Source organism: Saccopteryx leptura, chromosome 11, assembly GCF_036850995.1.
Source record: "Saccopteryx leptura isolate mSacLep1 chromosome 11, mSacLep1_pri_phased_curated, whole genome shotgun sequence".
Lineage (NCBI taxonomy): Eukaryota > Metazoa > Chordata > Mammalia > Chiroptera > Emballonuridae > Saccopteryx > Saccopteryx leptura.
In genome coordinates, this window is record NC_089513.1 from 32,673,562 (window position 1) to 32,694,210 (window position 20,649).

The 20,649-nt window shown below is 44.6% G+C and overlaps 2 protein-coding genes across 7 annotated transcripts in view; one reads left to right on the plus strand and one right to left on the minus strand.

Moving 5' to 3' along the window:
• The window catches only part of ZNF24 (zinc finger protein 24), a 48,190-nt gene extending 30,910 nt beyond the window's left edge, over window positions 1-17,280 (plus strand). Inside the window, exons 6-7 of the mRNA XM_066353469.1 lie at window positions 16,403-16,472; window positions 16,611-17,280. Coding sequence (XP_066209566.1) covers window positions 16,403-16,472; window positions 16,611-16,879 — 339 coding nt within the window. The 3' untranslated portion in view covers window positions 16,880-17,280. The remainder of the gene's footprint in view (window positions 1-16,402; window positions 16,473-16,610) is intronic.
• ZNF397 (zinc finger protein 397) overlaps window positions 1-20,649 on the minus strand; it is a 39,259-nt gene that overhangs the window by 8,718 nt on the left and 9,892 nt on the right. Inside the window, exon 1 of one of the 6 annotated variants that reach the window (XR_010747419.1) lies at window positions 364-717. The exons of 1 other annotated variant lie outside the window; for it this stretch is intronic. The gene's annotated coding sequence lies outside the window, so the exon portion shown is untranslated. 4 more of the 6 variants (XM_066353462.1, XM_066353463.1, XM_066353461.1 and 1 more) reach the window with 4 other exon arrangements.

The following is a 20,649-nucleotide window of genomic DNA, read 5'->3' on the forward strand; positions in this document are numbered from 1 at the left end:
GAGAAAACAAAATCTCATTTAGTTAATTAAGCTTCCTCTCTCATCATCCAGGAGTCAGGCATTGCCCCTCTTGGCGTATATTCTCCATTTCAAGTCCAGAGATCTTCAAACATCATTGGGGTTTAATGCTAGCAAAATAAAGATATAACTTGAAAGTCAAGGCAGGAGAGGGAATCGTAGAATTTTGCCCCAGTGGTTAACACTGTTACTCGCATCCCTTCCTAAATGACTCACTCTACCGATCCATCATCACGATCTGCCTTTCCCTCCTCCCCTCCCTCCAGCCCTCACACGTTCGGTTGCTCTTTTCAGGCACGGTCAGCTGATTCACGTGGATGCATCCACGCTTCCGATTCCACCCACCCCCAGTTTCCGATGTTCATTCAGTTGAAGCCCAGGGCCAGCAAAGGCTGACCGGATACCAACAGCACTCTGGGCCAAGAACCGAACCAGCTCGCCGAGCCTAGGAGCCGCGCCCAGGGGCGACCCCGGTGGCCTTGACTCTCCATGGCCTTAAGAAGCCGCGCACGGATCGCTGGCAGCGCTGCGAGGCCGCTGGAGGGGCGAGATCCCCCGAGAGCCGGCATCACCCATTCCTCGACGGGTGCTCCAGACCGCTGTCAAGCCTCGCAAGCTGCGAACCCGACGTCGCGGGGTCGCCTCCAGGAATCCCGGAGGGTGGCAGCTCTGTGGGGCCGGGCCTCGCGTTGCGCACGCGCGGGGCGGCGGCAGGGGCGGCGTGGCGGGGAGGGGCGGGTGGCTGAGATTTAACACCTCAACGTCCGCGGGACTGACCCCGGCCGAGCCGTAGCGAGGGATCTGGTGTGCCAGCGACAGACCCGTCGCCCTACCTGCCGGTTCGTGATGCGAATGTTAGGAAACAACCTTCGGGAACGCCCCCTGGGGCAGGGTAGGTTTCCTGGCTACAGAGGAGTTTTTCCTTAGTTACCTCCGCTATTCCCCACCCCCGCATTAGATTGGCTAGTGTGCTTCCGTTCTAACATTCATTCTGCCCCGCCCCCCTGGCCTGGGAACGCCCCTTAAGCCCCTCGAGGCCTTGCTAAAGTACTTACTGCTGGGCCCCACCAACTCAGCAGGTCTGGGGAGGCAGCCCAGGTTCTCGGGTGATCCTGCTGCTGCTAATTTCAAAACCCTGGGCTTGCCCGGTCAAGGCACATTTGGGAGTTGATGCTTCCTGCTGCTACCCCCCTTCTCTCTCTTTGAATACCACTGCAGTAAAAATAAGTAATGCTCAGCAATGAATCCTTGAATTGCTGGGAAGCTGGTTTTCTATTCTGCCATCAAGAAAGGGAATGGAGTCTCCTTCTAAAAAACTTTGCTTGCCAGTTCAGTCCTCATGACTTAAGGGTCAGGGCGCGGGGGGGGGGGGGGGGGGGGGCGAAATTGGGGGCAGAGGAAGGTGCAGCGCATCAGGATATTACTTTTTCTTGGAAATATCTTGGGAAATAAAGGGGGAATTAAGAGAATTGAGTCAAGTGAGACATGGGACTTGGGTTAAGATGCTTGGAAGAAAAGGTACAGGTATGAGAAAATGGCTGCCAGAACTGGTGGTTAAGGTAGGAAGAGGGCTTCCTGTTCCAGCCTAAGACCCTCTTGCTATATATGAAATCTTCAGGATGTAAGAATGAGACCCTGATATACCTGTAAGGAACTTGTTTGGGTCCAGCCCTCCCAAGTAGCGAGGTGCAAATAATTTGTTTTAGAAACAGCTTTACTCAGGTATAAAAGACATACAACAATCAGCAAATATTTAAGGTATATAATTTTATTAGTTTTGTCATAAGCATACAACTGTGAAATCACCACAATAAAAATAGTGAACACATCCAGAAACGCTGCAAGTTTTCTCCTTCCCTTGGAAATCCCTCCCTCTCCTCCCTCAACCCCCAGCCAGTGCTCTGCTTTCTGATACCATGTTATTTTTCTCTTTTGGGATTTAATTCAATGGAATCATACAGAATGCACTCTTTTTGGGTCAGACTTCTTTCACTTATTTTGAGATTTATCTATAGTGCTGTGTGTATCACTAGTCCATTTCCCTTTGTTGTTGAATATTCCATTGGATGTATATACCATAATTTATCTATTCACCAGTTGATGGGTATTTGGGTTCAGTTTTTTACTATTATAAATAAAGATACTATGAATATTCATGTATAAATTTGTATATGGACATTTTTCTCCTTACATGGTAGGTGTATATTTAACGTTTGCAGAAACTGCCTCAGTTTTCAGAGTGGCTTAATCATTTTGCATTCCTATCAGTAGTGTATGAGAATGCCAAAAGTTGACATACCATTTTTTTACAGGTTTTCAGTAAAACAGAATGAGAAAGTTATCAAAAGTTAATTCTCATTTTATTGTTCATATATTTAAAAAATTTTAATATTGATATTTTAGAGAGAGAGAGGAAGGGGAGGGAGAGAGAGAGAGAAACATCAATTTGTTGTCCCACATATTTATATGCTCATTGGTTGATTCTTGTATGTACCCTGACCCAGGATGGAACCTGCAACCTTGGCATCTGGGGACAATGCTCTAACCAACTACAGGCCAGGGTTATTGTTAATATTTTTTATTTTTTAAAAAATTATTCTTACTAAAGAAGACCCTTCCACATTTCATATAATACTGGTTTGGTGGTGATGAACTCCTTTAGTTTTTTCTTGTTTGAGAAGCTCTTGTCCTTCAATTCTAAATGATAGCTCTGTTGGGTAGAGTAATCTTGGTTGTAGGTCCTTGCTTTTCATCACCAATGTTCTACCTGATTTCTCTGTCCTTTTCCTCTTGGGGAAAACTAGGCCAAATTAACAAATGTCTGATTTAGGCATAGATTTTAGAGAAGTGGTTCTTAATTTTTTTGAGATAATGGTGAAAACTATGGACTTTTCCCTCAGAAAGTTGAACATAAAGATCCACATGTGAACTTTTTCTTATCGTGTATTATACTGTATTGGAAATAAATTTCATTTGATACTTAAACTATATAAGCAATTTTCACAAAGAATGAATTTTAATGTAAATATCAATTTCCAGTTCTAGATAAAAAAGGGACATAAATTCAAATTGTGAAGGCACATAAAAAGATTAGCTTTTCTTTTGATCAAATCAGTATTAACAACTAGACTGCTGTTTGTTTTGAAGAAGACATCTTGTTCAAATAATGGATAATATGACATTTTTGACATGTTAATGCGCATGCCCCATTAACTTTGACTTTTTAAAAACAGAACCATTGTTATCTGACTTGTAGTGGCACAGTGGATAGTGTTGATCTGGGTGGGATGTTAAAGTCCCATGTTTGAAACCTCAAGGTCGCCAGCTTGAGCATAGATCATCTGGCTTGATGCAGGCTTACCAGCTTGAGTGCAAGGTCTCTGGCTTCAGTATAGGATCATCAATATGATCCCATGGTCGCTGGTTTGAAGCCCAAGGTTGCTGGCTTGAGCAAGGGGTCCCTGGCTCAGCTGGAGCACCCCCCAGACCCCCAAGCAATCAATGAACAACTAAAGTGCTACAACTACAAGTTGATGCTTCTCATCTCTCTACTTTCCTGTCCGTGTCTCTCTCTACTTGCAATAAATAAATAGATAAATAAATACAGAACCATTGTTGAAAAATCAGATTCAGGGAGAAAAAAAAAAGAAAAGAATTGGCCACTATAATCAGAGTTCCCAAAATTCACTTTGACAGAGATGGGTAGGTTTGTATCAAAAACACCAGACTTCCCCAGACCTTTAAAGTTGAATTCAGATGAGATTATTTCCTTTATCTTCAATCAATGGGGTCATTGGCATCAATTTGAAAAGTGTTCAATTCTAAGTAACTGAAAATCAAGTCACAGCAGTTTAAACAACTCTTGGTTTGTACTTATCACATTGTCATAGGTTGAACTGTGTTCCTGAAAAAGATATGTTCAAGTCTCAACCTTTGGTACCTGCAGATGTGACTTTATTTGGAAATAACATCTTTGTAGATGTAATCAAGATAAGGTCATACTGGATTAAGGTGCTCCCTAATCCAGTGACTGGTGTCCTTATATTGATAAAAAGAGGTAAATTCAGACACAGACCAGACTTTCAGAGAGGAGAGGTGCCATGTGTTCATGGAGGCAGAGATTATAGTAATGCACGTACAAGGCAAAGAACACCAAGATTGCCAGCAGCCACCAGAAGTTAGAGACAGGTTTGGCACAGCTTCTTTAAAGGGAGCATGGCCCTGCCAGCACCTTTATTAGATCTGTATTAAGCCACTCTGTTTGTGGTACCAGAAGTGGGATGCTACTATAACAGATACCTAAAAATGTAGATGTGTATTTGGAAGTGGGTAATGGCTAGAGGCTAGAAGAGTTTTAAGGCTCATAATAAAAGAAAAGAATCCTAGGATGCCTTGAAGAGATTGTTAGTAGAAACATGGACATTAAAGGCAATTCTGGCAAGGGTTCAGAAAGAAGTGAAAAGGACTCAGAAAGAAGTGAGAATGGTTGTCCCATCTTAGAAAATACATACATTGTCATTAACAGAATGTTGCTAGAAATAATGAACATTAAAGATATTTCTGGGCCTGACTGGGCGGTGGCGCAGTGGATAGAGCGTCGGACTGCGATGCAGAAGACCCAGGTTCGAGAACCCGGGGTCGCCAGCTTGAGCGAGGGCTCATCTGGTTTGAGCAAAAGCTCACCAGCTTGGACCCAAGGTGGCTGGCTCAAGCAAGGGGTTACTCGGTCTGCTGTAGCCCCACGGTCAAGGCACATATGAGAAAGTAATCAATGAACAATTAAGGTGTTGCAATGTGCCAACAAAAAACTAATGATTGATGCTTCTCATCTCTCTCTGTTCCTATCTGTCCCTGTCTATCCCTCTCTCTGTCTCTGTAAAGTAAAAAAAAAAAAAAAGTTATTTCTGGTGAGGACTCTGATAGAACAAGGAAAACATTGTTGGAAAATGGAGAAAAGGTGATCGATCCTTGTTATAACATAGCAGAAACTGAATCATATTCTGCTGTTGGGTGGAAAATGAAGGTTGTAAAAATTTGAACCTGAACATTTAGCTGAGGAGCTTTGCAAGCTTGGTGTGCAAAGTGTGGCCTCCATTTTCCTTTCTGGTTATGGTGAAAAATGAGAGGAAAGAAATAAACTGAGGACAGAACTGCTAAGCAAAAACAAGCCAGCACTTAATGATTTGGAAAATGCTCAGCCTATGCAGATAGCATGCTGTGGAGACAAGGCCGTTGACAAACTTTTGGTAAAGAGATTAGGTGTGAAATGGCCTCTTGGCTTTTTTATGTTTGAACCATCTGGGCTCTCCTTCTCTGAGCAGCTCCTCTATCTGCTCTTCCTCTTCACACCCCCAAACATCAGTATTTCACAATTCTGTTTCTTTCTCACAGTATCTCCCTTGGAGATTTCATCTCCTTCCCCATCTTCAATCTAATTTTCAGATGTATCAAATCTTGCTTAGTTCAGATTTCTAACTGGCTGTGCACTTTCTCTCATCTCTCTTGCCCTTTAATCTACTTTACACAGCACATACTGCCATATGATGCCCCAAAGTAAACTTCTGGCCATGTAATGATCTGCACCGAATATTAACTGCATCCCTAACTCCTGAGCCTCGCGTTTGAAACTCTCCAAACCTGACCGCAACCTATCCCTTAGCTGGGCTAATTCCCGACCATGCCCTGCTCGCGTTCCTGCCGCTCCCCACTTAGGAACATGGCGCTTCCTTAAATCGACATTTTAGTTATTCTTCAGGGCTCAGTTTGAGCAGTGCATTCTACGAGAAAATTATTCTGACCTCTCGCTCTGCAGCCCCCTCCACGACCTTGCACCCCACGGCAGGGTCTATCCGCCGTGCACCGTCGCCTCGCCACTCCCGGGTCCCGTAACTTCTCGGGCTGGCACAGCAAGTCAATGTGTTTGCGGTGTGTGATGATGCTCCAGTCCCTCTTCCCAAAATTTGAGACCTTAGGTTCTATTTTTATCTTGATGCTATTCTAAGCTCAGCGCTCTATTTTTAAAAATTTCCTCTTTCAGTCGACCATCAACTGTTCTGACTTGGAACTGTCCCACCAAGTGCCCCCGCCCCAGGGACTCGCTGGTTGGTCCCAACCCCGACTGCCTTTTCCCAGCCCTGCGCCAGCCGCGCGCCGGCTACAGAGCTGCGGTCGTCCGGGCGTCCTAGAGGGGCGCGCCCGCCCACTTCCGGCGCATGCGACTCACGCCGGCCTTGCTCCCCTCTCCTCTCCCTCCAGTCCTTACATCTGGCGGAGTGATGGGTGAGTGAGGTAGTTTGTCATCGTGGTCGTAGGTGCTTTCCAAACTGCAACTGTCCAGTGTCACCCCCTCCCCCGCCGCGTGGCATGGGCTGCCTGGGCTGCTTCTCGTGGGCAGAGCCTGCGGCTGCACCAGGTAGCCGTTTCTCGACGCTACTACCCGCCACTCCATCAGTCGGTCCATCCTTTTTTGTGTTTGTCCGTTTGTCCGCCCATTCCCCCACTCTTGGGTCCACTGACACTGAGCACTTTCGGCGCTTTATGACGAAGGATTCGGAGACGCAGCGGTGGAACCGTCCCGCGCAGCGAAGCTCGCTCTTGAGTCAGGACTCAGCCCTCCGCTTTGACTTCCAGTCTCGCATTGATGGTTGTCAGTCACTCTCAGAGTACTTTCTGCGTTCTTATTTGTAGTTATCACTATTAAATTAGGTAATTATGTGTGTTTTCTCTTTAACTACGTTAACAATTCATTTTTTTAAGTTTTGTAATGGCAAGGACACTGTCTTGTTTACACCTCCGCTCAGCGTCTAGCACCGTGCCTGCATAAAGGAAGCACTCAATAAATATTGTTAAATCTGTGAAAAACCAGGCCATCCTCGAAAAAGACCCTTGGTTTGGTGCGGAAGGCAGATATGAAAAGGCAATCCAGCAGAGTGCACATTTAAAGCTAGGGACTCTGGAGTCAGACATTTTGGTTTCAAAATAATTCAGACTACATCACTTACAAGCCATATGACCTGGGGTAAGTTACAGAGCTTCTCTGTTTCTCTTTAGTGAAACTCTAGGAGATAATAGGAGATAGAAAATAGAGTATTGTTAAGATGAAATAAAAATTCAGTGTTTTTTGTTACAATTAAGTAAGCAAACAGTGCAGACACAAAACAGGTAACCTCTGGGTTGCTAGCTGGGACCAGAAAGGGCTGTATCCAAGTTCAATGCCTCCCAACCTCTTAAAGTGTTAGGCTACTGTTTATGGAAACAGCTCCATAAACAACTGACACTTAAATCTAGACTTCTGGTCCAACGCTGTCCCCAAGGACTTCTTGTTTACTTAGTATGGGACAGCAGCAGGTAAACAAGACAAAACAGGGATAAGCCTGGGGGATTTAGGACTATTCTATGGAACGCTGATGTAAAGGAGGGTGGATCAGTGAAGAAGAAACAGACAATATTTTATAATAAAACTTCCCTTCACCCTACACCCCACAGAGGACAAGTTGATGAGGCATAATATTTATAATAAGAATTGAATATTAGTCCTGTCCGGTTGGCTCAGTGGTAGAGCGTCGGCATGGCATGCAGAAGTCCGGGGCACATAGGAAAGGCGCCCATCTGCTTCTCCACCCCTCCCCCTCTCCTCCCTCTCAGTCTCTCTTCCTCTCCCGCAGCCAAGGCTCCATTGGAGCAGAGATGGCCCGGGGCGCTGGGGATGGCTCCATGGCCTCTGCCCCAGGCGCTAGAGTGGCTCTGGTCATAACAGAGCGACGCCCCGGATGGGCAGAGCATCGCCCCCTGGTGGGCGTGCTGGGTGAATTCCGGTCAGGCGCATGCGGGAGTCTGTCTGACTGCCTCCCCGTTTCCAGCTTCAGAAAAAATACAAAAAAAAAAAAAAAAAAGAATTGAATATTATCACAAACCAATTGAAATTAAAAGGCAAGATAGATGACATAGACCAGTGAGTCCTAAGTGAAAAATACACATCAATGTAATATAACCCTTGGCAAATGCTGCAAACACATCAACACACAGATCTGATGATGCCTTGTCATGGGATTTCTTGTATGTCAATTGTCACATAATAACTAAAGAAATGTATTTAGTATGTTTCTAATACTAAAAAAAAGAAAATTTGGCCCTGGCCGGTTGGCTCAGTGGTAGAGCGTCGGCCTGGCGTGCGGAAGTCCTGGGTTCGATTCCCAGCCAGGGCGCACAGGAGAAGCGCCCATCTGCTTCTCCACCCCTCCCCCTCTCCTTCCTCTCTGTCTCTCTCTTCCCCTCCCGCAGCCAAGGCTCCATTGGAGCAAAGTTGGCCGGGGCGCTGAGGATGGCTCCATGGCCTCTGCCTCGGGCGCTAGAATGGCTCTGGTTGCGGCAGAGCGACACCCCAGATGGGCGGAGCATCGCCCCCTGGTGGGCATGCTGGGCGGATCCCAGTCAGGCGCATGCGGGAGTCTGTCTGACTGCCTCCCCCTTTCCAACTTCGGAAAAATGCAAAAAAAAAAAAAAAGAAAAAAAAAAAGAGAAAATTTCCCAAAGTTTCTCTGTGTTTAGGTAAGTGTGTATGGAGCATCCCATAAATCTAAGTAAGCCCAGTTTAGGAAATGCTGTTTAGTAGGCATCTCATATCTAACGTTCTTCATTAGCTCCATAAATACCACCACCCTTTCATCAACCAGAGCCAGCCAGAGATTTGTGTCCTTGATTCCTCTCTCTTCCAAATCCTTATCCAGTGTGTCCCTAAGTCTTGTCAAATCTCCCACCTTTATATCTTTTGGCTTACATAGCCCAGGCCCTCATTGCCCAAATGATTGCAACAGAAACCTTCCCATCTCTCTACTCCACACCACTCTCTGTGTTAGACAGACCCTCCAGCCATCCTTGTGGCCTTGGGGATCAAATGTAAACTACCATAACATTTCAGACCCCTGGTGGCCTGGCTCTTCCTCTAGGTGCATTCTCTCACTATTCCTCAACTCTGTTATCAGCTGTGGCCCAGTTATTGTTTTTTTTTGTTTTATTTTTTAAACCTGGCTGTTCAACAGAAGGATTTGTGGCACTTACTGAGGTCTCATGGAGATTCTGACATCAGTAAAATCTGTTGTGGGATTCATGCTCCGTGGCTGATTCTGCACCATAGCCAGGGGTGACAGTCACTATTCTGGCCTAAATTACCTTAAGTTTCCTCAGTGGGTCACATCCTCTAATACGTATTCTTGTCTTTGCCTGAACAACCTTATTCTACATCTCCACCTGGCTCACTCATATCAGACTCTGCTGAGATGCCTTCCCCAGGTAGGCAGCTGCCCCGGTCTTGTCTTTCCCTGTGCTACCTGGTTTGCTTCTCTCCGTCCCTGATTTATCACATTGTTTTTGTTTACCTGTTCCTTTCCCATACTAAATAAACTAGAAGTCCTTGGGGACAGACCTTTTAATCCTGAGAGTCTTGTCAGTATACTGCCTAGCAAGTAGCTCAAGTATTTCTTGAAATAATGAATTCATTTGAATGAGATTCTGACTCCAGCTGCCCTGCCCTGTTTTTCTAGGGTTTTTCCTTTCGTATATCCTTTGAATCATATTGCTGGTATGTACTTGATTACTTCTAGGACACAGCTCATAGCCAAGGAATGATCTGGAAGAAATGACATCTATGGGAGCACTAAGTCTCTGAGTATCCAGCTCCAGCCCTTGGAGAACTAGTGTCAGTGCACGAGTGAGAGGAGCCCCAGGCTTTCCATGAAAGAAGTGAGGAGCCACAGGCCATTTAGTGTTAAGGATGAGGTGAGAGCCTTCATCTGTGGTATGGTTCATTTTCTTAATGACAGTCACTTGCAGCAATCACTAAATAGTGTGGAAAGGACGCCTTTGTTTTGTTTTGGGGTTTTTGGTTGGTTTTTTTAAAGAGACAGAGAGAGGGATAGATAGGGACAGACAGGAACGGAGAGAGATGAGAAGCATCAATCACCAGTTTTTTTTGTTGCGACACCTTAGTTGTTCATTGATTGCTTTCTCGTATGTGCCTTGACCGTGGGGCTACAGCAGACCGAGTAACCTCTTGCTCAAGCCAGCGACCTTGAGTCTGAGCTGATGAGCCTTGCTCAAACCAGATGAGCCCATGCTCAAGCTGGTGACCTCGGGGTCTTGAACCTGGGTCCTCTGCATCCCAGTCCAATGCTCTAGTGGAAAGGACTCCTTGACTAAAAATATTCTTCCATTGGCTCTACCTAGAATCTGAAATCCCAATATAATTTCTAACTTTGGGTTAAGAATTAAGGTCTCTAATTGAATTCCCCCATAATGTCCATAATATTTAAAGACCACTATTCTTTTCTTTTACTCTAGTCCCACTGGCAAGGCAGTCCCTGAGATGGACATGAGTAATGTATCAGTAACAGAACCCCCATCTTGAAGATGGAAAGTATAATATTAAGAATTATTGACTATTATAAGGGGTAAATTACTAAGTGATTAAAAACTCTAATATTACAGGAGTAACACATATAGCAAGTCTCCCGGGCTGCGGCAGAGCACCATGGGAGGAGCAAATCTGCAAGAGGGTGCCGCCTCTTTCCTCTCCCCTGCCAGAGCCGAGATACAGGTCTTGTTGGAGAGGGTACAGCCGTGGTCCACTAGATAATGTTCATTGAAATGTTGTGTTGGCAGAACTTGCCGGGAAGCTGCTCTTTGGGGTGCCAAGGGAAGCCATTCATGGCATACAGTGGAGGGTTTGTGTGCTGTTGTGCAGAACTCTCTGAGAAGCTACCCTCTGGGTGCCAGGAACCCTCTGGGGGGAGGTGCCATGGCACAGAACTTGCTGGGAAGCCACCCATATGAATAGAGCCTCTGAAACTAGTTGGAGGCAAGCACTTCTGAGTGCCCCACGTGCTGCAGGAACAAACAGCAAACAGAACCAGGAGAAAAGTGCCCTTCCTCCCTCCAGGGTCCCTCCCACTCGCCTCTGCTGGTACAGCTCACATCGTGCCAGCTGGCCAGGGGAAACTGTTCCAGGATCGCAGGCAGGGCATTGACGGGTGGGTTTGAGGCAGAGAGGCAATAAATTGGTAGCTGGCACAGATGTCAAGGATTAGAACCAAAAGGACTTTTTTTTTATTGGCAAAATCATCCCTGTGAGCCGCAAATACATCAGGCTTATTAACTTGTTCTCATTAAACTTTTGTCATATCTAATTACCCTTCTGGTTTCATCTTCACCAAACAGTCTTATTAACTTCCCATGGCTTAGCTAAAATAAGAAAATACATTAATTCAGTCTGGTCTGTGTGGTGGTTACATTACTCATTAATTTCCAGTCAGGTTTTATCTCTCAGTTTTATGAACTTGGCTAATGAGAGTCTACCCCAAAAGGTAAATCTGTCCATTATGATGATAATACTAGGTTTATGAGGCCACAGGGTCAAAGGCCAGACACTGGACCTTGGCGATTCACCAAAGGAATCCATACACCAAGGCTTCCTGGGAAACTCCCTCTCAGCCTTCCCCACATGTCTTTAGCCAAGTGAGCTCACTTAAATATCTGCATCAAGCAGGAGCTACACTAAAATGAATTGTTAGAAATCATCTCTTCACGTCCCTTGCCTTGAAGAAGGCAAATGTCTCAATTATTTAGGGTAGATTATTTCTACTTTCTTATTTTAAGGTCTTGAGGAATAGAGACTCTGCTGTAATTTCTGAAGTCTTTGTTGGAGTTTTTTATACTGACTTGTTATGGACTAAATTGTATCCATCAAGTCCATATGTTGAAGCCCTAACCCACAGTACTTCAGAATGGGACTATATTTGGAGATAGGTCCTTTAAAGAAATAATTAAGTTAAAAGAGATTGTTAGGGTGACCCCTAATCCAGTATGACTGGTGTCCTTATAAAAAGAGGAGGTTGGGACACAGATAACACAGACCAAGGGATGACCAAGTAAGGACACAGTGAGAAGGTAGCTATCTGCAAGCCACAGAAAAACAGGCCTTAGAAGAAATCAAACCTGCTGACACTTTGATCTTGGACTTCCAGATTCCAGAATTGTGGGACTTCTGTCATTTAAGCCACCCAACTGTGGTATTTTTTTATGGCAGCCCTAACAAACTAGTGAAGTATTAAAGTCCTCCCTATGCCTATATGAAATATTCCGTGCTTTAATTCCATTTCCTTTTATTTATTTAGCAGAGTCCTCGTAAAACACAACCTGTACTTGAATGTAGCGAGTACCGCATTCTTTGACCTTGTGCTAATTGAGCATTTCACTGCCTTTGATTCCATCTCTAGTCACCTTAGCACATTTCTCTGGACATGCTTCAGTTTCACCACATTCATTTGAAGTACAGGGATAAAAAATATTCTAATGAGGATCTGATTAATTTAAAATATAAGGTAGAGTCCCTCCCAGCACTTCTCTTTTGCACTCTATCTTTTTGTTTGTTCCGACACAGTGGCATTATGCTGTTGACTCAGTCCACTTTCGGCAACAGTGATTCGATCTTTCAGCCTCCCTTGGCTTTAGAAACAGTTCCTCATCCTCCATTTCTGTCTGATCCCTAAGTATATGGTCTTGATTGGCTTTCACTCGGTTCCTGATCACTCTCATTATGCTGGTCTGTTTTTAGTCTTGATGGGCTTAGTCAGCTCCACTTCTGAAGAATTAATCTTTCACCTGGTCATGAGGTTTAAGTCACTGGGGGACCCACCTTGATAGGACTGTAAGAGTCACTATGTTAGTTTTACAACTTTGGACCCTTGGTAATTCCCTATAGGTTCCTTATAGGTTCTTCACTAGCCTGACAGAATTTATTGCTAGAAGAAGAGCCTGAGATGGAGATTGGGGTGCAGGTGATTTGTTGAAGGCCTGCTCATCAGGAGAAGTTGTGATGGAGTGAGAGAAGCAGGGTTAGGAAGGGAAAGGATCAAGCAATGAAGTGGTCTTGGGTAAAGGTAGGCTTGGCCTAGTTCATGGGGGTTTGGAGGACCCTCTGGGGAATATTGCACCACTGAGTTGTCCCTTCTTGAGGTGCAGGGGGTGGGGTTGGGGCGGTGATAAGGGTGAAAGTAACTTTCTGGGCCAGGGCCCTCATTAGCCAAGGCAACTGTCCAGAGAAGGAGGCAGTTATGGGTGGTTAGTAACTAACACTCATAGCACCTGGGGGAAGAAGGTACCATATTGGTAGAGAGGGGTCTGGGTGGGCAGTGGAGCATCTATTAAGGCTAAAACCATCTTTGTTAATGTGCAATTAAAAACCATGTCTCTAGTTAAAAGTATTTTAGATCATACAGGTTACTAAACAGGTAGGAAAATGGTTGGGGGAGGAGTATTATAGAGAAGAACTCTCCTACAGAGAAACCTGTGGCTTACTTCTCCTCCAAAGCACCTCCTATAATCTGTACAAACCCTCCAGCCTCCAGACTTTATGCTTGATTGTGAATTAGCATTCACTCTTTTTTTTTTTTTTTTTTTCACTTTTCGGAAGCTGTCAGACAGACTCCCGCATGCGCCCGACCGGGATCCACCGGCACGCCCACCAGGGGGCAATGCTCTGCCCATCTGGGGCGTCACTCTGTTGCAACCAGAGTCATTCTAGCACCTGAGGCAGAGGCCACGGAGCCATCCTCAGCGCCAGGGCCAACTTTGCTCCAGTGGAGCCTTGGCTGTGGGAGGGGAAGAGAGAGACAGAGAGGAAGGAGAAGGGGAGGGGTGGAGAAGCAGATGGGCGCTTCTCCTGTGTGCCCTGGCCGGGAATCAAACCCGGGACTCCTGCACGCCAGGCTGACGCTCTACCACTGAGCCAACCGGCCAGGGCCTAGCATTCACTCTTAAAAGATAGTAATTAGGTTATTTGGATTATTTTTATATCAGTGTTTCTAAATATTCAAGTGATTATTTCTTCTACTTTTAGTCTCTATTTGTCATTCTTAGGAATTATTCCAGTTAACTGTTTACTCTAATATTTTTGTATAATATAAATATATAGTTAAAGAATTAAAAACCTTGATTTTTTCCTCCTTACTTATACATCTAATGTCAAGGATTTTTTTTTTAATTGAGAAGTGGGGAGGCAGAGACAGACCCCCGCATGCACCCTGATCAGGATTCACCTAAAAAGCCCCTACCAGATGATGCTCTGCCCAGCTGGGCTACAGATCTGTTACTTGGCAACGGAGCTATTTTAGCACCTGAGGCGAGGCCATGGACCCATACTCTACACCTGGGGCCAGCTTTTTCTACCTATTCGAGCCATGGCTGTGGGAAGAAAGAGAGAGAGAGAGAGAGAGAGAGAGAGAGATATGTGGGGAAGGGGGAGAAGCAGATAGTTTGCTTCTCCTGTGTGCCCTGACCAGAAATCAAACCTGGGACTTCCACAAGTCGGGCCAACACTCTACTGCTGAACCAACTGGCCAGGGCCAAAACTTTTCTGTGGTCTCATTATTTGACTTCATATAGTTAACAGAATTTGAAGAGGTATTTTCTTTCCTATAACTTACATTGATGTTCTAATTTTCACAGCTCTAATTTTGTCCCTACACAATTTTATTGCCACTTTTTACCCTTTGTAATTTGTTTTTTTTTTTTTTATAATTAGGCCTATTTACTGCTTTCATAAACTTTCTCACTAGATTGTCATGTCTCTGACATTAATCAATTTGGTGCTTACTCTTCATTTGCCTTTATTATATACTAATATGTTTTTTCATAAAGTTTCCCTTTCTGAACATTCACAGCCTTGATTTTTTAAAATTTCTATTTAAGAATCAAGGGTGGTGTGAATTTTAGTGTTCTGTCCCAATCTAGGAGGCGATGCTGTCCATCTGTAGTTTCTGGAAAGGAATGAGGGAGGGAGAAGCTGGACATTTCTGCTTTGGTCTGGTAATCACTGTTAGACTTTACTGTTGTGTTTTAGGGGTTGTGAACTCAAAGAATATATAAAAGAAGTATATCTTTTTATATAAAAATGTAAGAGTTTTCCAAAGCCAAATAAAAATGATTTTTAGATTATTTCTTGTTTCAGTGCAACTACAGCCCTGCTTCCTTCCAGCGGGGCAGGCAGATGACACAGGGACAGCTGCAAGCCTTGCTGTGAGGCCTTTGTTTGACTTCTGACTCTGCCAGTTATTATTCTGTGGCCTTACATGGGTGATGTAGCCTCTCGGAACCTCAGTTTCCTGATCTGTAAAACGTGTATCAGTGTAGAGGACTTTGGGGAGGATGAAAATAACTTAACAGTTTTTCAGATTTTCCCACCTCAGAATAATTCAGGTTACTGCAGCCATCATCTAGGAGTCTCCTGTCTGAGTTACTAGGATCTAGAAATGAGAGGGCGTGCTGTGTGAGAGCTGAAGGTTGGGCCCCACCAGCCACATCTGCTTCTTGTTCCCATCCACCTTCTTTGACCTTTTAAACATAAACAGTGAACATGTGAGACTCCCGTATGACCCCAGGAAGAGTCATGAACCCACAATATTCCCTTCCTCATGCTCTGCGTATCTTATTCTTTTTGCTTATAAACATTTGATCAACTTAGAACCTGCCAGACTCTGCACTGCCTTACCATGTTTTAGTTCCTTCCCACCTACTCCTGCTCAATTCTAACCTCAAAAGCATTTTCTAATTGTATCTTTTGCTCTCCATTTTTACTGATTGAAGACTCTTAGATGCTTTCTTTTATCGTAATTATTCCGTCACCTTTTCTTTCCCTTGTTACCTAAAATGCACCTTCTCCTCTAACCAGGATTGCCTCCTAGCTCCTGGTCTCTTACTGCACCCCTATTTATCAGCATCTCCCTAACTAATATCTTTCCTGTTTGCATTGCTCCTCTCCAATGATGACTATGTCAACTTGACTCTCGTGGGAGCCACCTCTCACTACTCTAGGCCACTGCTCTAAGTTCTATTGTAGATTGGGAAGCTAGTCTTAGAGTTTCCTCCTAATAGGTAAATACCTATTACATTTGATTTATTTTCCACTCCTGCTATAATAGACTATTTTCTTCCAACATGGGGAGCAAATGATACTTGCATTTTTTATTCACATTTTTAGGTGGCAAAGAAAGAAATTATTGAATCTGTAGCAACAGTAGCCATAAGATCCCCAGGAAGACTCTCTGGGGAAACTCCTGCAGGGAAGATAGTTGAAGAAACTTTGGGAGATCTGGACAACTTTAAGAAGCCAAAAGGAAATGCTACAAGGAAAAAAATGAGTCAGCTCCCTTCCCATGAAAGATATTTTAGTCTGACAGCATCCAACAAGAAGATCTCCACAGACAAGAGTGTCCTTGAATGTGAGGAAAGCAAAGGAAGTCTCCATCTGAACTCAAATGTTATAACATGACAGAGATTTCATACTGGGGGAAAGTACTTTCACTGTAGGAAAACCTTCTGCCAGAGCTCAAAGCTGATTAGACGTCAGAGAATTCATACTAGAGAGAGAACCTATGCGTGTAAACAATGTGGCAAAGCCTTTAGTTTGAGCTCAGACCTTGTTAGGCATCAGAGCATTCCTAGTGGAGAAAAACCCTAGGAACGTTGTGAATGTGGAAGAGCTTTTAAGGGCCGCTCCGAGCTCCTCGGGCATTGGGGGATTCAGTAGAGAGAAATCTTAGGAATGTGGGAAAACTTTCACCGGAGCTCAGCCCTTATTCGGCATAAGAAAATTCACCCTGGAGACAAAAGCTATGAATGTACTGAATGTGGCAAGGTTTTTGGTAGAAGCTCTGTCCTTAATGAACATCAAAGAACTCACACTGGAGAGAAACTGTATGATGTGATGAATGTGGAAAATCCTTCAATCAGAGTTCAGCCCCTCTCTAAGCACCAGAGAATCCACACTGGGGAGAAGCCTTATGAATGTAGCGAACATAGGAAAACATAGGTTAGGCCTTATGCACCAGCTGAGAACTCACACCACAGTTTAACTGTGGGTAAGGGCTGTACAGTTATGCAATACAAGCTTCCTTAGAGCCGAGTTCCCGTCCTTCCATCTCAGTTCAATCCTTTAAGAGGAGCCCCACACACAGGTGTTTGCTGAAGTGTTGAATGGGCACCTTCCCAGTAAGTCCAGGATTAGGGCAGAGTTGCTGAAAGAGCTCCTTATAAGATGGAGGGACTAAGAGGGGGGCCCAATGGCAGGGGTCCCTGCCCAGCAAGAGCACTGGGGCATTTGGCAGCTGGAGACAAGTGCTAAGAGTTACTCAATTATCTGAATTATTCCCTGGGTTTTAGTAGCGTCTGGGAATGTAGCTGTTTCTGCCCCTTGCCAGTTCTGTCTTCAGTCCTGAGTTGAGGTCTACTTATTTATTTATTATTTAAAAAAAATTTTTTTTTCTACAGAGACAGAGAGTCAGAGAGAGGGACAGATAGGGACAGGCAGACAGGAACGGAGAGAGACGAGAAGTATCAATCATCAGTTTTTTGTTGCAACACCTTAGTTGTTCATTGATTGCTTTCTCATATGTGCCTTGACCATGGGCCTTCAGCAGACCAAGTAACCCCTTGCTCGAGCCAGCGACCTTGAGTCCAAGCTGGTGAGCTTTGCTCAAACCAGATGAGCCTGCGCTCAAGCTGGCGACCTCGGGGTCTTGAACCTAGGTCCTCCGCATCCCAGTCCGACGCTCTATCCACTGCACCACCGCCTGGTCAGGCAAGGTCTACTTATTTATTAAGCATGTGCTATGTGCCAGCCATTAGGGGAAGATGTGACCACTTCCCCCTAAGGGCTAATGGGATATACATATTTATGAAAAAAGATAGTTACAGTAAAGTGTGATAAGTGCTTTGGTAGGATAAATCCAGGATTCTGTTGAAATACATAGCATACAAATTCAAGATTCTGTTGAAATATGTAGTGGTCTGTGAGTCACTGAAATCTCAGCTGAGAATGTAAAAGGTAGGTGGCAGTTAGCAGATCAAGGCAGAGGGTAGAGCATGTCCAATGGCATGGAGGGGGTCAGGGGATGTCCCTTCATGAGGACTCTTCTCTGGCAGGAACTGGTTCTTACAGACCGTTTCAGAAGCCAGGACATGTGTTGGTTCCTCTGTTCCTATTTATGATCACTGAGCTGGGGAGCCTGCCCCAGACCCCGAGGGACTGCAGAGATCTTGAAGTACTCAGGAGAGTTAGTGTGATAGAAGACTAGTGAGTCATATGGAAAAAGGCACGTGTGCACCAAGGAAAGAATACATTTCAGAGGTTAGAGGGACAGAGGAACTCGCGTGTTTGTGTCCCATGACACTGAGGCCCAGGCAATGGGAAGCTGACAGGAATGGGAGGTCTTCCCTGGCTCCACTATTCCTCCCTCCCTGTTCCCTCCCCTCATCATCAGGTTCCTGGGTGCTAAGCTACTTGAAGGCAGCGAATATTTGTTAAGTTACCCCTCAGGTTCCTCAAACCTCAACTCTGCTAGCGTTTATTTTGATAGTTTTAATTAACTCATACTTAATTGCCTTCACCTAAGAGAAAGTTGGATTCTTCTTCGAAGATGTCCTTTTCCCTCTCAGATACTGTCACTTCAGAAGACTTGGTGATCGAAGCCGTTGTGGGTAAGAGGGGTGGTGAACTTGGTGAGAGAGTTTTGTGTTCAAAGGTTGTGGGTTTATGATGGAATGTGGTAAATCAGAAGTCTGAAGACTTTAAATGGATAGAGAGTTACCTTTTCTTATAGATGACAATCATATGATTTCTATTTTTAATATAATTTAATAGCTTTTCCTGATCGTGAATTAATTGTAAATGTTGATAATACAGAAAATAAGAAAATATAAATTACCCCTAATCCCACTACCCATAGGAACCTTAACATTTTTGAATATTTTTATTAGTGTTTTTTTTTTTTTTTTAATGCCAACCGTAACATTTTTTGGTAAGAATCTTGTTTGGTAAGTCATTTTTAATAACTGATTTTAACATTTATACTTCAACTGTTTAGTATTAGAATGTAATGCAAGTTGTAGTGTAATAAAATTTGAGTTTTCAGTTTTGCTTTGAAATGATTCATTCAGGAGTAGGGAACACAATAATAGGAGTGGAGACGTGCTGGCAGAATGGGGACGAACTTGTGGGAACAAGTTGGGTAACTGGTGTTCCGAGCTCTTATTCCCTGGGCCAAAAAGTGTCTGGAGACTGACAGCTGGCCTCTGGGACAGCAGCTCACCAGTGAAGTCTCAAAACTGAGGGTACATCTGGGGCTTCACTGTGGTTGACAGACCATGGGAATGAGAACAAGTGGCCTTTTGAAACACACACACCTCTGTGCCCACCAGAATCAGGACCTTTAAGAGCAAGAACCTAGACGGCTGCCGTGGCCTTGCCCTCCCGCTCAGCAGTCCTCAATAGAAACACTTGTGCAGATAAAAACCATGACGGTTTAGGGCTGTGATCATTGTGTCAGCCCAGAAGACAGCCAGGTTTGAGTAGCAATGTCTGGTTCTGGCCCACCGGAAAGCACGGGGTGGGCGGGTATAATAGAGGTCTGCCCACGAGGCTCACCCTTCCTCTTGATTTTGCAGAAATGCTCTCCGGGTCAGTCCTTCTGCATGGGAAGTTATTCCACCTGGCAGTCCCACTTGGTCTGAGACTTCACTGTAGGGAGTAAGAGTAGCAAGCAGGGGAGCTTGGAGAGACCAAAGTCAGATTTACTTACATTTCCAGTCTTCTCAGCCAGACAGTGTAATTGAAGCCTCTGGAAATGACGGAGAAGGGAAGAGGGTGGACACTGATATTAAGCACCTTGTCTAAACTGCACATTATCTTTTTAAATCTGCGAGTCTGTTGTGCAAGACACATTTAAAGTAAACACTGTTCCCCCCTGGACTGCCTCTATACCAAGAGAAACAAGGTCCTGAGCAGAAGGAAAAGACATGAATTACTTTTCCTCCAGCAAAGCTGGTGAAGGAGAAAACAATTACCTTTGACTTCTACCTTATATTGGTGCCTCCTCTTTCCATAAACAGATTGTTGAAGCTTTAATTGTAAGAGATCACCTACTTCAGCTCCTTTAAAATAAAGTTCCAAAATTGTGAGGGGACTTGCTTACTGTTTTAGAATTAATGGAAAAGAACTAATAAGAACAAAGGTCCCTGCCTGACTGGTGGTGGTACAGAAGATGGTGTTGACCTGGGACCTTGAGGTCCCAGGTTTGAAACACCAAGGTTGCCGGTTGAACGTGGGCTCATCTGGCTTGAGCACGGGCTCACCAGCTTGAGCACAGGGTTGCTGGCTTGAGCATGAGGTCATCAAAATAACCCCATGACCACTGGCTTGAGCCTAAAGATCGCTGGTTTGAGCAAGGGGTCACTGGCTTGGCTGGACCCCCTGCTCACGGCACATCTGAGAAGCAATCAGTGAACAACTAAAGTGCCACAACTACAAGTTGGTGCTTCTCCTCTCTCTCCCTCTCAAAGATCAGAACACAGGTCTCCACCTCCACTCCAAGGCTATTTTTTTTCTCAACTATAGATCTCCTTTATGCAAATAGCTCATATTTGCAGTTGTAATTTATAGAGGACATTTTTTATACAGTAGAGATGGGTGTGTATACCATTGTCATTTACAAACGAGGACGTCCCAGATCAGAGTTAACAAGTTAGCTCATCTCCTAGGACTTGGAAGGGACAGAGATGTTATGGAAAGCTATGCTTTTCTTA